The sequence below is a fragment of the Cebus imitator genome, unplaced genomic scaffold (genome assembly GCF_001604975.1).
Source record: "Cebus imitator isolate Cc_AM_T3 unplaced genomic scaffold, Cebus_imitator-1.0 Scaffold506, whole genome shotgun sequence".
In the NCBI taxonomy this organism is placed as follows: Eukaryota; Metazoa; Chordata; class Mammalia; order Primates; family Cebidae; genus Cebus; species Cebus imitator.
In genome coordinates, this window is record NW_016107821.1 from 558 (window position 1) to 15,408 (window position 14,851).

General features: G+C 42.1%; 1 protein-coding gene across 1 annotated transcript in view; it reads left to right on the forward strand.

Moving 5' to 3' along the window:
- The first annotated feature begins 573 nt into the window (after positions 1–573).
- ALDH8A1 (aldehyde dehydrogenase 8 family member A1) overlaps positions 574–14,851 on the forward strand; it is a 34,150-nt gene continuing 19,872 nt past the window's right edge. Inside the window, exons 1-4 of the mRNA XM_017513844.2 lie at positions 574–998; positions 7,365–7,512; positions 9,039–9,194; positions 11,986–12,135. Coding sequence (XP_017369333.1) covers positions 861–998; positions 7,365–7,512; positions 9,039–9,194; positions 11,986–12,135 — 592 coding nt within the window. The 5' untranslated portion in view covers positions 574–860. The remainder of the gene's footprint in view (positions 999–7,364; positions 7,513–9,038; positions 9,195–11,985; positions 12,136–14,851) is intronic.

A 14,851-nucleotide genomic window follows, 5' to 3' on the forward strand; every position in this document is an offset into this window, starting at 1 on the left:
CCTGTGGATTGCTTCTTTTGTATGTTTGCTTATCTTTTCTGTTGGGGTGCTCATTCCTCTTACCAATTTGTAGAAGCTCTCAGCTGCGTCATGGATCCGAACCCCTTGCTGTGTGGGTCATACACATTTTTGGCTTGTTGTTATTTGCAAGGCACACCTAGGAAGATGTGAGTGCCACTGTACCCCTGGTTCGGGGATGGAGAGACAGCTCTTCCAAGAGAAGGCAGCCAGGGTAAAGAAAAACAGAGGAGCAATGGAAAGAGGGTGTCTGTCTTCAGTCACCTCTGCAGGGTGAGCAGTCATGCGCTGAGGAAAAAGTGTATGACTTGGAGATTAAAGGGCTGCAGTTCATCCCTTGTTAACTAGGTGACTATGGAAAAATGGTCGAACCTCTTCAAGGCTCAGTTTCCTCTATAAAAGAGAGGAAGTAATGGTTGCTTCACATAGGATCGTTGTGTGCAATAAATGAGTAAATTCATGTAGAGGACTTGCTTCAGGGCCTGGCATCCAATCAGTGTTTGAGCAATGAACAGTTGATGGTGTGAACCCAATAAAATCACAGGCACTGATGCCTTTTGACAATTTTAAAGGACTATGAACACATAAGTAGCTGTTAGTTTTACACACAATTATACATGTCACAGAATGTACTAGGAGTCTGTGAAACATTCAACCGCCCTCTTAGTTCTGAGTTTGAGACTGGAATGCCCTCTGAGAGCGTCAGCTGTCCTCCCATGTTCACTGATTGGCAAAGGGAAAAATGGGGGCGGGGATCTGGGATACTCGCTCAGGAGTCCAGACAGTGGTGGGACAACCTGAGTGCTCAGTCGTAAAGAGGAAAGGCAGAACTTTTCCTTGCCATGGCTGCAACAAAGGCACTTTTGATGCTGGAAAACTTTATAGATGGAAAATTTTTACCTTGTAGCTCATATATAGACTCTTACGACCCATCAACAGGGGAAGTGTATTGTAGAGTTCCGAATAGTGGAAAAGACGAGGTGAGTATATGCACTTAAACAAGGCTGAAATGTGTTTAATATGTTGGCCAATTATGGGTAACAATTTTCTAAAGGCAGAGGGAGTTGGGGGAAGATGTAGGATTGTTAAACATGATAGAAGGAAGATTCTGGTTCTAGGAAGGTTTACCTTGTGACTGGACTGTATGATACGTAGAACAAATCTCTTACTATATTCAGAAGTAAGTCATTTTTCTAGCCAGCCTAACACAGCCGTGTGTACAGTTTTTGTTTTTGTAATTCTCAAACATTTTCTAATCAGTGTCTGGTACAAAGTATTATTTGTAATGATCACTTTGTTAAATATTCCTTTCTCTCCACCAAGCACTGCTTAAATTTACCACTATATCCATGGAATTTAAAAAAACGTGTAGCTTCTTGGTGCATTGACCAAAACAGAACAATACACAAAGCATAAAAAAAAAAAAAAAAAAAAGAAGAAAAATGTGTAGCTTTACTAAAACAGACAGGCAAAAAACTGTGGGCTTTGTTTTAGATTGTCTTCTCATAATTTGTCATATCTTCAAAATACCTAGTAAAATAAAATCAATCATTTGAATGATGAAACTCAAAATCAAATTCCCATATATTTTTGGAGTTAAATTTAACAGCATCTTTTTTCTTATTCAAAATGTTTAATGGTATATGTATTACAATTTTTAGTGATGTAAAATTAATTTGACTTGGGAAATTTTGTAAAATATTTGATTAGCTATCAATTATTGCATTGAGAATGTAAATATATTGGGAGTGGTAAATGTAGCTGATGTATGTATAGTCATCTAATGTCTTATGGGTTATAATTTGTTCTCTTTAAGGCACAAAGAACTAGATTATTTAAAATATAATTATAGCCTTCATATAAAAATATGTATTACATGCAAAGTTTTTTTTTGAAGAACACTGCTATTTTTTTCTCTTGTTAATACTTCAAATCTGTCTTGCATTAAAAATAAACCTTTAGACTTAGGGATTAATGTTTGCAAATGTTGGCTAATTCATTGGTTAAATTATAATCTGCAATTTTGTTTGCTTCAAATGACCTAACACAGCTGTGGGAAATCCGGCTTTGTGTTTTCCACTCTTCCTTGTTTGCCAAAGTGAAGTTAAAAATGACAAACATGCCAAATTCAGCTGAACTATTTCCTGCAGCTACTGGCTCATCCCTTTTTAGATAATAGAATGAGGAATGGATGCACCAGCTAGTAGAGTAATAGATATGTTCCATTTCTCAGCAATCAACTTCCAAATATCCTATCTGATCCCATAAGCAGATAGGATCAGATAGGATATTTGGCAGTTGCGTTGCTGGCGTGAAAAATATGATTACCATACAAACGACATGTCCAATTTCCCAAAACATCACTCAGAAAAATGTTGCTGGCACTGCTAACAGTGGCTCCCATTTATTAAACTTTTGCTATGTGCTTTGCAGTCGTTACACCCTTTTAAAAAAATTAAAAAATTGATACATAATAATTGTATATCTTCATGAGCATATGTGACATTTTGATACATGCATATAGTGTGTCATGATCAAATCAGTGTAATTAGGATCTCCATCACATTAAACATTGATCATTTCTCTGTGTTGGGAACATTCAAAATTTTTTCTTCTATTGTGAAATATACAATAAATTATTGTTAACCATTGTCACTCTAATAGAACTTACTTCTTTTAATCATATTTTTGTATTCATTAGCTAGCCTTGATTCTCTCCTCTACCCTTCCCAGCCTTTGATAACCATAATTCTACTCTCTACCTTCATGAGATCAACTTTTTTTAGTTTCCACAAATGAGTGAGAACATGAGATATTTGTATTTTTGTGCCTGGCTTATTTCACTTGACATAATATCCTCCAGCTCAAATCTTGTTGCTGCAAATGACAGGATTTTGTTCCTTTTTATGGCTGAATAATATTCCATTGTGTGTATATACTGTATTTTCTTTTCTTTTTTTTCGAGACGGAGTGTTGCTCTGTCACCAGGCTGGATTGCAGTGGCGCAATCTCAGTTCACTGCAACCTCCGCCTCCTGGGTTCAAGCGATTCTTCCGCCTCAGCTTCCCAAGTAGTTGGGACTACGGGTGCGTGCCACCATGCCTGGCTAATTTTTTTGTATTTTTAGTAGAGACGGGGTTTCACCATGTTGGCCAGGATGGCCTCAATCTCTTGACCTCGTGATCTGCCCGCCTTGGCCTCCCAAAGTGCTGGGATTACAGGCGTGAGCCACTGCGCCTGGCCTATACCATATTTTCTTTATCCATTTATCTATTGATGGACATTAGGTTGAGTCCATATCTTGACTATTGTAAATAGCGCTGCAATAAACATGGGGTACAGGTATACCAATTTCCTTTTCTTTGGATAAATTCCCAGTAGGAGGATTGCTATGGTTGTTCAAGTTTTATTTGTTTTGAGGAATCTTCATATTGTTTTCTATAGTGGCTGCACTAATTTACTTTCCCACCAACAGCATATGCATCTTCCCTTTTCTTTGCATCTTCACCAGACTTCTTTATTTCTTGTTTTTTGATAATGGTCATTTTAACTGGGATAAGATGATATCTCATTGGATTTCCCTAATTACTAGTGACGTTGAGCATTTCTAAGATACCGGTTGGCCATTTGTACATCTTCTTTTGTGAAATAACTACTCAGACCATTTGCCCATTTTTAAGTTGGATTTTTTTGGGGGGCTATTGAGGTTATTAATCCCTTGTCATATGAATAGTTTGCAAATATCTTCTCCCATTCTGTAGGTTGTCTTAACTCTGTTGATTGTTTCCTCTGTCGTGTAGAAACTTTTTAGCTTGATGTTATTTCATGTTTTTTTTTTTTTTTTTTTTTAGATGGAATTTCGCTCTTGTTACCTAGGTTGGAGTACAGTTGCACTATCTCGGCTCACTGCAACTTCCACCTCCTGGGTTCAAGAATTCTTTTACTTTTGTTGCCTGTGCTTTTGAAGTCTTACCCCAAAAAAATCTTTGCCCAAATCAATGTCCTGAATCATTTATCCTGTGTTTTCTTATAGTAGTTTCATAGTTTTGGGTCTTACATCTATCTAAATTTTCAATCTATTTTGATTTGATTTGGTGAGAGATAGGGGTCTGGTTTCATTCTTCTGTGTATGGTTATCCAGTTTTCCCAGCACCATTTATTGAAGAGACTATCTTTTCACCAGTGCATATTTTTGGCAGCTTTGTAAAAAAAGAGTTGAGTGTAAAAGTATGGATTCATTTCTGGGTTCTCTATTCTGTTTCATTGGTCTATGTGTCTGTTTTTATATCAGTGCCATGCTATTTTGGTTACTATAGCTCTGTAGTATATTTTAAGTCTGGTAGTATGCATCCACTAAGCCCTTTAACATGGATATTCCAAAGAAGCAAGTTGTAACAACCTAGAAATCTCTATTATGAAAAACAAAGAAGCAAGTTGTAACAGAAATCTCTATTATGAGATTTCTAGGTTGTTACAACTTGCTTCTTTGGACAATCTATGTTAAATAAGAAATCTTATTTTACAGAGGACAGTGCTAACACTCTCATCTCTGATGCTTAGATCCATGGTCATGTACACATGTGTGCACACACATGCACACCTGTGTGCATAGCATATTTGCATTATAGCGTTGTGGTCATGAGCACATACTACAGTCAGACTGCCTGGTTCAAAGACTAGCTCCACCACTTTGTATCTACAGCCTTGACTTAGAGCTGAACTTCTGCATGCCTCAGTCTCCACATCTATAAAATGGGGATAATAATGATGCCTAATTTAGAGTGTCATTCTGAGGATTAAACAGACTCATATGTGTTAAGCCCTTAGTGCTTGGCATATAGTAAATTCTTTCTATGTATTAGCTTATACTCATATTATTGTATATAGTACTTAATATGTATTCTATATTACATGAACGTAAGATATGCCATAAGGCAACTTAGAAAATGTTAGTGAACTTGAATTTTCTGAATAGCAAAAAGATCAGATTTCTACACTGACTGGAGGAATTCACCCTTTTCTTGCTGGCTGGCAGTGGGGCTTCCTCATGGCTGTAGCTGGTGGTGGAGGTCACCAAAGCCATCTCGTCCCCTGACCTGTCTGCAGGTCCACATTAGAGATTTAGTTTTTGAGGTGAAGCCACCATATTTCTAGAAATTTCTAATTAAGATGAGAATCATTTGATACTTTACTTCAGCTCAGCTGAAAGTGACCATATTAGTTCATTCTCATACTGCTATAAAGATACTACCCGAGACTGAGTAATTTATACAGGAAAGAGATTTAATTGTTTCACAGTTCTGCATGGCCTGGGAGGCCTCAGGAAACTTACAATCATGGCAGAAGGGGAAGCAGTCATGTTTGGTGGCAGGTAAGACAGCATGTGAGGCCCAGGAAAAACTACCATTTATAAAACCGTCAGATCTCATGAGAATTCACTCACTATCATGAAAATAGCATGGGGGAAACTGCCCCCACCAACCAATCACTTTCCTCCCTTGACGCATAGGTATTATAATTCAAAATGAGATTTGGGTGGGGACACAAAGCCTAACCATATCAGTGACTTTGCACAAGGAAAATGAAGGAGGGGTGCGGGTCAGGTTTTGCATGAGGGCTAGCACAGGCTCAGGCGGCTAGATTGCTTCAGGTCAAGTGCTCCAAGAAAGATGCTCGTGGCCACCAGAAGCCTCTGGAAAAGGATTCTGAGTCCGAGCCAGGGTACAGTGGTGGAAGCCAGTTATGATTATAATAATTTTTCATGCATGTGAGAAAGGAGAGGAGTGAGATGCGGGTTAGGGATTTGTTATCTCTGGAGAAGATATTACTTAGACATTGCTGGAGAGAAGAGACAAGCAGATAAGGACTTGAAAATTATTTTGCCTACATCACATTTTGGCCATGAGTTGACCCTTCCTATACCTTCCCATACATATATTGTTTCCTTTTGTATGTAACTCTAAAACCAGGTACCCAAGCCATCTGTTCAGCCACAAATCTCCTCTTCTTCAGTAAGGTCTTTCCCCTGGGCAGAACCAGGCAGCAGGCAGAGAAACCCGTGGTTCTGGGAACCACCAAAATCTGGGTCTGAGTCCTGATTCTGCCACTTACTAGCTGTGTGACCTCTGGCAAGTTACTTTTTTGTGGCTCCGTTTTTTCATATGTAAAAGGGGCATAGCAATACTCATTAGCATGTTCCATTATATAAAAATTAGTCATAAGTTATGAATATAATTAGTTATTTCAAAGGAAAATGACAGTCTGAGGATGTGATTTCACCCAAAATTTTAGACCTTATAAGATATGTCACAGCTGAGTTAGGAGCTTTAGAGATTCCACATACCTAGATTAATTTTCTTCTTCTACACTATATGTATTGTATATACTATATATTACACATACTATATATTATATATAGTATATATTGCATATATATTACATGTAAACTATATATATTATATTTTTTTGAAACAGGGTCCAACTGTGTCACCTAGGCTGGAGTGCAGTGGCACAATTACAGTCACTACAGCCTCTACCTCCTGGGGTCAAGTGATCCTCCCACCTCAGCCTCCTGAGTAGTTGGGACTACAGGCATGCAAACAGTTTGTGTAGAGACAGGGTGTCACTATGTTGACCAGGCTGGTCTTGAACTCCTAGGCTCAAGTAATTTTCCCAATCCAGCCTCCCAAAATGCTAAAATTACAGGCATGAGCCACCACTCCTGGCCCACAATATTTTAAAAATTCTAGTTTCTGAAATGATTGATTGAAAATATACATCTGTTAAAATTCAAATAGCTTCTTTCTAACAATCTGATTGCCACATTCTGCATGCATTGGTTGAAATGGAGTGTGTTTGTTTGTTTCTGTGATACCTCTCCTTTGCTGGTCATGTAAACACCTGTGTCATCTACTTTGTGGGTGGTTCAGCACTGGGACATATTGAATATTCAAAATTAGGTGTGAGTGGGACATGGTGGCTCACGCCTATAATCCCAGCACTTTGGGAAGCCGAGGCAAGAGGATCACTTGAATTCAGGAGTTCGAGACCAGCTGGCCAACATGGTGAAACCCCGTTTCTACTAAAAATAGAAAATTAGCTGGGCATGGTGGCACATGCCTGTAATCCCAGCTACTCAGGAGGCTGAGGTGGGAGTCATTTGAATGCCAGAGGCAGAGGTTTCCGTGAGCCAAGATCGTGCCACCACGCTCCAGGCTTGGCTACAAGGTGAGACTCCGTCTAAAAAAAAAAAAATAGATGTGTGGGGACTTGAGGATTCTGGTTCCATCCGTTCCCTCAGGAGTAACAGCTTTAAGGTGACCCTCTCTCCCATTTGCTCCTCAAAGATCGAAGCTGCGGTCAAGGCCGCCAGAGAAGCCTTTCCCGGCTGGTCATCGCGGAGCCCCCAGGAGCGCTCCCGGGTCCTGAACCAGGTGGCGGACTTGCTGGAGCAGTCCCTGGAGGAGTTTGCTCAGGCCGAATCCAAAGACCAAGGTGAGAGTTACCTCTTAATTTTAACACGGGACTCAGGGCATCTCTGATTATTCATGTTACCCCTCCTGGGGCCACCGGGCCAGCCCATGCACCTGCTCCTCTGGCAATAGTAGGATTGGAGAGCAAACCCTCCCCTGCTCCAGGCCCGGGAAGGCCAGGACTTGCAGCTGGCCCACCTCTGCCTCATTCAGGTGGCCAGAGAAAGTCACATGGCTGGATCCAAAAGCGGAGGGGCAAAGAAATATACTCCGACCATTGGATGAAAGGAAATGCAAATATATACAGCAAAGGGCATGGATATAGGAAGAAATGAAGAACTAGGGCTGATCATGTAGCCTCCTACCCATCCTAAGCAGAGAATTTCAAAGTAAAGATAATCCGAAAAGCAGTGACACAGTCAGATTATTTAGGATGTTTTCTGATATGTCAGTCACCATTCCATTCCCGACGTATTTTCTCATTTTTTTTCCCACTTTTTCCCAGAGGTCAGGGTAACGGAGTAAATACCTGTAAATTTTTATAAGAATATCTGTTAGGATAAGCCAAGAGGTTTTTTGTTTTTTTGTTTTTGTTTTTGTTTTTTTTTGAGACAAAATCTCACTCTGCCACCAGGCTGGAGTGCAGTGGTGGGATCTCGGCTCACTGCAACCTCTGCCTCCTGGGTTCAAGCGATTCGCCTGCTTCAGCTTCCAGAGGAGCTGGGACTACAGGTGCGTGCCACCACAACCAGCTAATTTTTGTGTTTTTAATAGAGACGGGTTTTCACTGTGTTAGCCAGGATGGTCTCCATCTCCTGACCTTGTGATCTACCTACCTCAGCTGCCCAAAAGAGTTTTAAAAATTACATGTGTGCTATAAACCAACCAAAAAATTAGGAAGCCCCTGAATCCAAGCCCTTAGAACAAAAATAGTTCTCTGCTAGTGTTCCTGGCCAGTCTCCCTGCATCACTAAAGAGAACTCAGTAACCGTCCAGGTCAGCTTATGTTTCTCTTTCTGTTCTATCCAGGAGTTAGGATGTGCAGGGCATGTGATGGGCGAGCAGGTGACACATAGCATCCCGTGCCAGGGCATTCCCAGCCGTCCTTCTGATGACTCTACCCTGTGTTGGAAGGTCATGAAATACACATCACAGGTGTATTTGTGATGTGCAAATACGACTGTCCTAACCCCCATATTTCAATGCCTTTGTCACAGGTATAAAGCTTCGTGATTTTGAATTGCTAGAGTTTGTGTGGGTGAAGTGGTAGCATCTGGCAAATTCATGATGAGAATCACGTGTTTAGTCCTACAAAACAAAGATTATTGACTCAGCTTAACCTCCCACCTCAGTTTCCAATCTTAGAGCTAAATATTCTATGGTTTTATCAAATCATGATCAACTCTTTGTGGGGTCAAGGAATGCCTGCCACAGGCTAGAAGGAATCCAGGCCATTTCAGTGTGAGTGGGGATGGGACTTGTGTGCGGTGAAAGCTGACAGAGTGTCTCCATTAGCCAACAGTGCTTTCTGTTGCTTGCTTCTTACAGGGAAAACCTTAGCACTGGCAAGAACCATGGATATTCCCCGGTCTGTGCAGAACTTCAGGTTCTTCGCTTCCTCCATCCTGCACCACACGTCAGAGTGCACGCAGATGGACCACCTGGGCTGCATGCACTACACGGTGCGGACCCCTGTGGGAGTCGGTAGGTGGCCTTCAGTGAGCTCCCGCCTCCTGGTTCTGCTTGCAGATGCTCACAGCATGCTATAGCATTGCCCTCAACGAACAGGCCAAGGAAAAAGAAGAGCTGATATTTTTCTTTTACCTAAAATCTATTGGCCTCCAAAATCTATTTCTAGTCTGCTTTCTTTGTGTTAAATTCCCTACTTTATTTTTTTTTAAGATGGAGTCTCATTCTGTCACCCGGCTGGAGTGCAGTGGTGTGATCTCGGCTCACTGCAGCCTCAGCTTCCTGGGTTCAAGTGATTCTCCAGTCATCCTCCTGAGTAGCTGGGACCACAGGCGCATGCCACCATGCCCAGCTAATTTTTGTATTTTTAGCAGAGACAGGTTTTCATTATGTTGTCCAGGCTGGTCTCGAACTCCTGACTTCAAGTGATCCTCCTGCCTCGGCCTCCCCAAGTTCTGGGATTACAGGCGTGAGCCACCACACGGGGCCTCATGTTCCCTATTTATTCCTGGAATATTGCCTTGGAAAAACATAGGGAAAAGAATGATGCTAAGAGTAAATATGTAAATGCACATACCAGGATTTTGTTTGTTTGATTTTTTGCTACCTATGACTTAAAAAGGAAAAATCAGTCTGGGCTCAGTGGCTCACACCTGTAATCCCAGCACTTTGAGAGGCCGAGGTGGGCAGCTCATCAGAGGTCGGGAATTCAAAACCATCCTGGCCAACATGGAGAAACCCTCTCTCTACTAAAAATACAAAAATCAGCCAGTGTGGTGGTACGATCCTGTAATCCCAGCTACTAGGGAGGCTGAGGCAGGAGAATCTCTTGAATCTGGTAGGCGGAGCTTGCAGTAATTGAGATGGTGCCACTGCACTCCAGCCTGGACAACAAGAGAGAAACTCCGTCTCAAAAAAAAAAAAAAAGAAGAAAAAGAAAAATTATCATTTAGAATTGTGTGGGAAAGTCACTTAACTTCTATGTGCTTCAGTATCTTATATGAAAATCTAGAATAATAATTTACTTTCATCTACATATATGTATATTAAATAAATTAATAAGTGTAGGGCATATAGGATGGTGCCAGGTATGTGATAAATAAGCCCGAACTGAGAATTATTTCACTTCATGCATGCCTTTACTTCTTGACCTTTGGAGGAACTATAAGTGTCTGCAATGACTAAAACTGTCCACTAGATGCCACTGTTTCATCGGAGAAAAAAAACAACCCTCTTCAATTTGTTCTATTTTATGAATACAACTTAAAAGGAAAAAAATTGTGACATCTTTTTGTTTTGGTTCTTTGAACCCTTCAGAAATTATGTTGTCAAGGCATTGTGGAAAGCTCTACTTCCTCCTAAGAAGTATACTAATAAGTTTTGCTGCAAAAATACTGTTATTCCCTAAAGAGTGGATTTTTCAATGGGAAATTTAATAATACAAAAGATGCATTTGCTTTCATAGCACAGGCTTGGGGCAAGAGTATAAAATAAGGTGAATGCATTTCCTTTCAGAAGGTAGATTTTTATATTTGTGTGTTTTGTGGTTGGAAACCTGGATAGTTTCAGAACATTGCATGGAGACACATTCTTGATGCTGGTTATATTACTTATCCAGCAAACCTATCTGGTCAGGATACAAGTGACAATCTAGAGAGAATTTTTCTTTAAAGATCCAAATAGTCAAATGGATGATATCACAATCCATGTGCCAAAGGTTGTGGGCTTTACTGATAGGAGAGTCCTCACAAGGAACATGCAGAGCCGACTGGCCCCTAATTTTATGAATAATTACATAAAGCTTGAGATCTTATGTCTCAACCCACAACAGATTTGAAATAAAGGTAAAGAAACTTGTTAGAAGAAATAGCAGCCGGACAGATAAAATAATGAGGAAGGAGACGTTTTTGAAAAAGTAAAGCTCAGTCTATAAATCTCAAAATGCATCACATTCTGGAACTGTTTAGTGACAGGTGACCACCCTTTTTTATTTTTTATTTTTATTTTTTTAAGGGGTACATGTGCAGGATGTGCGGGTTTGTTACATAGGTAAACGTGGGCCGTGGTGGTTTGCTGCATCCACCAATCCATCACCTAGGTGTCAAGCCCAGCATGCATTAGCTCTTTACCCTAATGCTCTTCCCGCTGACCCCACCCCCCAACCCCACAGGCCCCAGTGTGTGTTGCTCCTTTCCCTGTTCCCGTGTGTTCTCACTGTTCAGCTCCCACAGATAAGTGAGAACATGCAGTGTTTGGTTTTCTGTTCCTGTGTTAGTTTGCTGAGGATGATGGCTTCTACCTTCATCCATCTCCCTGCAAAGGACATGATCTCATTCCTTTTTATGACTGCATAGTATTCCATGGTGGGTATGTACCACATTTTCTTTATCCAGTCTATTATTGATGAGCATTTGGGTTGATTCCATGTCTTGCTATTGTGAACAGCGAAGTGCTGCAATGAACATGTGTGTGCATGTGTCTTTATAATAGAATGATTTGTATTCCTTTGGGTATGTGATAGGTCCACTCTTTAGCTCTGGAGCTTATGTTGCTGTTGTTCATAGTCATGAGCCATCAAGAAATGAGTAAATCATATTGACTTTACTCTGTTTTAAAAGATACAGTTGCTTTAAATTTATTTCAGAATTATTTCCCTGAAGGTGACTACAAATAAGCAAAGCTTGGGAAGAAGTCAGAAGAATAAGCTAAGTTTCCTGCAGCATGGAGTCTTGCATTAATAACCCCGCTTGGCCAGTCCGCCTCAGAGGGGTATGCCGTCACTGGCAGTGCTTCTTTCATCCCTTAGCTGGTCTGATCAGCCCCTGGAATTTGCCCCTCTACTTGCTGACCTGGAAGATAGCTCCAGCCATGGCTGCAGGGAACACCGTGATCGCCAAGCCCAGTGAGCTGACGTCAGTGACTGCGTGGATGTTGTGCAAACTCCTGAATAAAGCAGGTAACTAGGTGTTGGGGTTGGGGGGCAAGCACAGAGTTGAAGCAAAGTTATAGTTTATGCAGCACAGTCGATTCCAGTGACGTCTTGGGCTTTGTCTTTCTGATCCTTTTCTGAGAAATCCCCTGCACGCACAGGGTTCCCTCACCCTGCTTCCTGTCTTCAGGCCAGTTCCATTCCCCAGGGTGGGTGACGGGCAGCACAATAATGACACAGACTTAAACAGCTTGATCAAATCAAAGACACCAGCCTGCTCCAGAGAGTCAATTTAAATTTAAGTTGGAATCTCAAGTTAAACTTGATGACAGTAAGAATATTGCTAGGTACACCTATAGTTTGCTTAGCTATAGAATACCTTGTAGAAGTAGCCCGATTTCAAGAGATGGAAACATACATCCTTCAGTTTTCCCTGCCTTAGGGACCGCTACTGGAAAGCTGATACAACACGGCATTTTCCTCGCACATCAAGGCTCACGTGTTTGCTCCTTGTTCTTTTTCTGCTAATACTTTATTGGCTGCATTCAGGGTTTTGTTCTTGGGATGTAGCTGCCCACAGGAACAGGCTGGCACGGTTTGAAGGTAGCAGGCAGGAGACCCCAGCAGCCCCCTTTGAGAAGTCCCCATTTTGGCTATGTCACCGCACATCCAGGGCAGGAGTGACGGTGGAGTGGTGAAGACAGCTCACTGTCTTTCTAGCTGAGTCCTTGCTGCCTTGCAGCCCACAGAGAGGCACTTCTGGGCTCTCCTGTATCCACAGAATGCCTCATGGGTAAGAGTCCATTCCTCGCTCCCACTTTGGAACACCTTTCTTTGAAGCCCAGACATACACATTAGCTTCCAGTAAACCCTAGCCAGTTCTTTACTCCACGAGGAAGATGATGGCTTAAAACGGAGGCTGTTTAGGGAATGGCATTGGGCCTTAGGATCCCAGGGTCCTGCAGAGGAATGAGACCTCCCAGCCTGAGACTCTGAGTTTTCATCTATGGCGATCTGAGGCTTCGAGGTGGAGCTGGGGTCAAGGGGTGGGGAGTGGGGTATGTGATTTAAATGACCCAACCCTTCCCATGTTCCTCCGCTACAAAAGACCCCACATTCTTTGTAAAATGAAGTCCTTGGTGTCTGCAAAGGTGCGACGTATTTCTTCCCTGCCTGGTGACTGCAGGTTCCCTAGAGTGGACTAGGCTTAGGGGCTTATCCTCTTCTGGGACTTGGAGGCAGGGGTGGTGCCACAGACCCATGTTCCCTTAACTGCTCTCTCCTGAGACCAAGCGCGTCTGGATCCACGATGAGTTATCCTTCCCAACCAGTCTGCCCTGAACCTGGTGTGCATGAGAGGTTTCTGTTTCCATCTCTTTGCACAGCATTGATCTTATTTCTTGTGAACTAAGAAGCCCATTAAACAAAGCTAGCCTGTCTCTCCTTTCCTCCATGGGCTGACTTTGCTGAACCTTCCTCCCCTGACAAATACAGAGATTGTCATGTTCACTTTGCTCCTCTCTTGAGCCCTCAGCTTCTCCACTGGGATTGGGAGGAATGCTATCCACATCTATGTCATCTGCTTTAGAGCAATGTAAGAGAGGATTTTAGCAGGAGAGGGAAAAGCAAAAATAACTAATTCATTCTGGACATTTAAAGAGCTAGCTCCTTCAGTCCTGGGCATTTAAACAGACCTGACGGATAACCTTCCTTTGAAATAAAATCATTTTTAAAAGGACACAGTAGGCTGGGTATGGTGGCTCATGCCTGGAATCCCTACACTTTGGGAGGCTGAGCTGGGTAGATCACCTGACATCAGGACTTTGAGACCAGCCTGGCAAACATGGTGAAACCGCGTCTCTACTAAAAATACAAAAATTAGTTGGGTGTCGTGGTGTGCTCTTGTAGTTCCATCCAGCTACTCAGGAGGTTAGGCAGGAGAATCACTTGAACCCAGGAGACAGAGTTTGCAGTGAGCTGAGATTGTGCCACTGTGCTCCAGCCTGGGAGACAGTGAGACTCTATCTCAAAAAAAAAAAAAAAAAAATGGACACAGTGAATACTTCTATGGGGTTCCTGGAATAGTCATTTTCTTCTTGGAGGGTGCCAAATATTTGCCCTCATCCCTGCAGTACCCACTGACTGCATTTTCCTGGCCTTTCCCAATAGGTGTGTGGGGGTGCTGGGGAGATGAGGGATGTGTGTGTGTTGGGGGGGGGTGTGCTCCATGTAAGCCTAAAATTCTTCTTGCTGCCACCCTGCAACCCCTGGCATTTGAGGGCCTTCCTTCTTGTCTGTTCTCATCTGTTTCTAACTTGTCTGTGAGCCACCTCCCCTGAGTTTTGCTAAATTGCTATTTATCCTTTAAACTGCTTTCCTTCTCTTATCACCAGAATCTCTACAGGGTTATAGGGCAGATAATTTGAGAAAAATTCCATTAATTTCTGGATAAAATGTCAAAATAGTACCGAGAAATAATGGCCAGCCGACATTAGCATCCAAGCCCAGGGGAACGTAATGCAAATGTTAATGTGTCGTGGGCAAGGCAATCCGCTGCGGCAGTGAGCTCGTTTTACTGTGGGATAAATGTGCAGTGCTTCTGTGTTCTCTCTCACCCTCGGTTAAAATGCTACTGTGAACATTAGCAGTGATTCCATCTATTTTTTGCCTTCAGGGTTGATAAAAAGCCTCATAGTCCCCGCCTCCTGCACCACACCGCATCCACCCACATGCACGCCCCGTC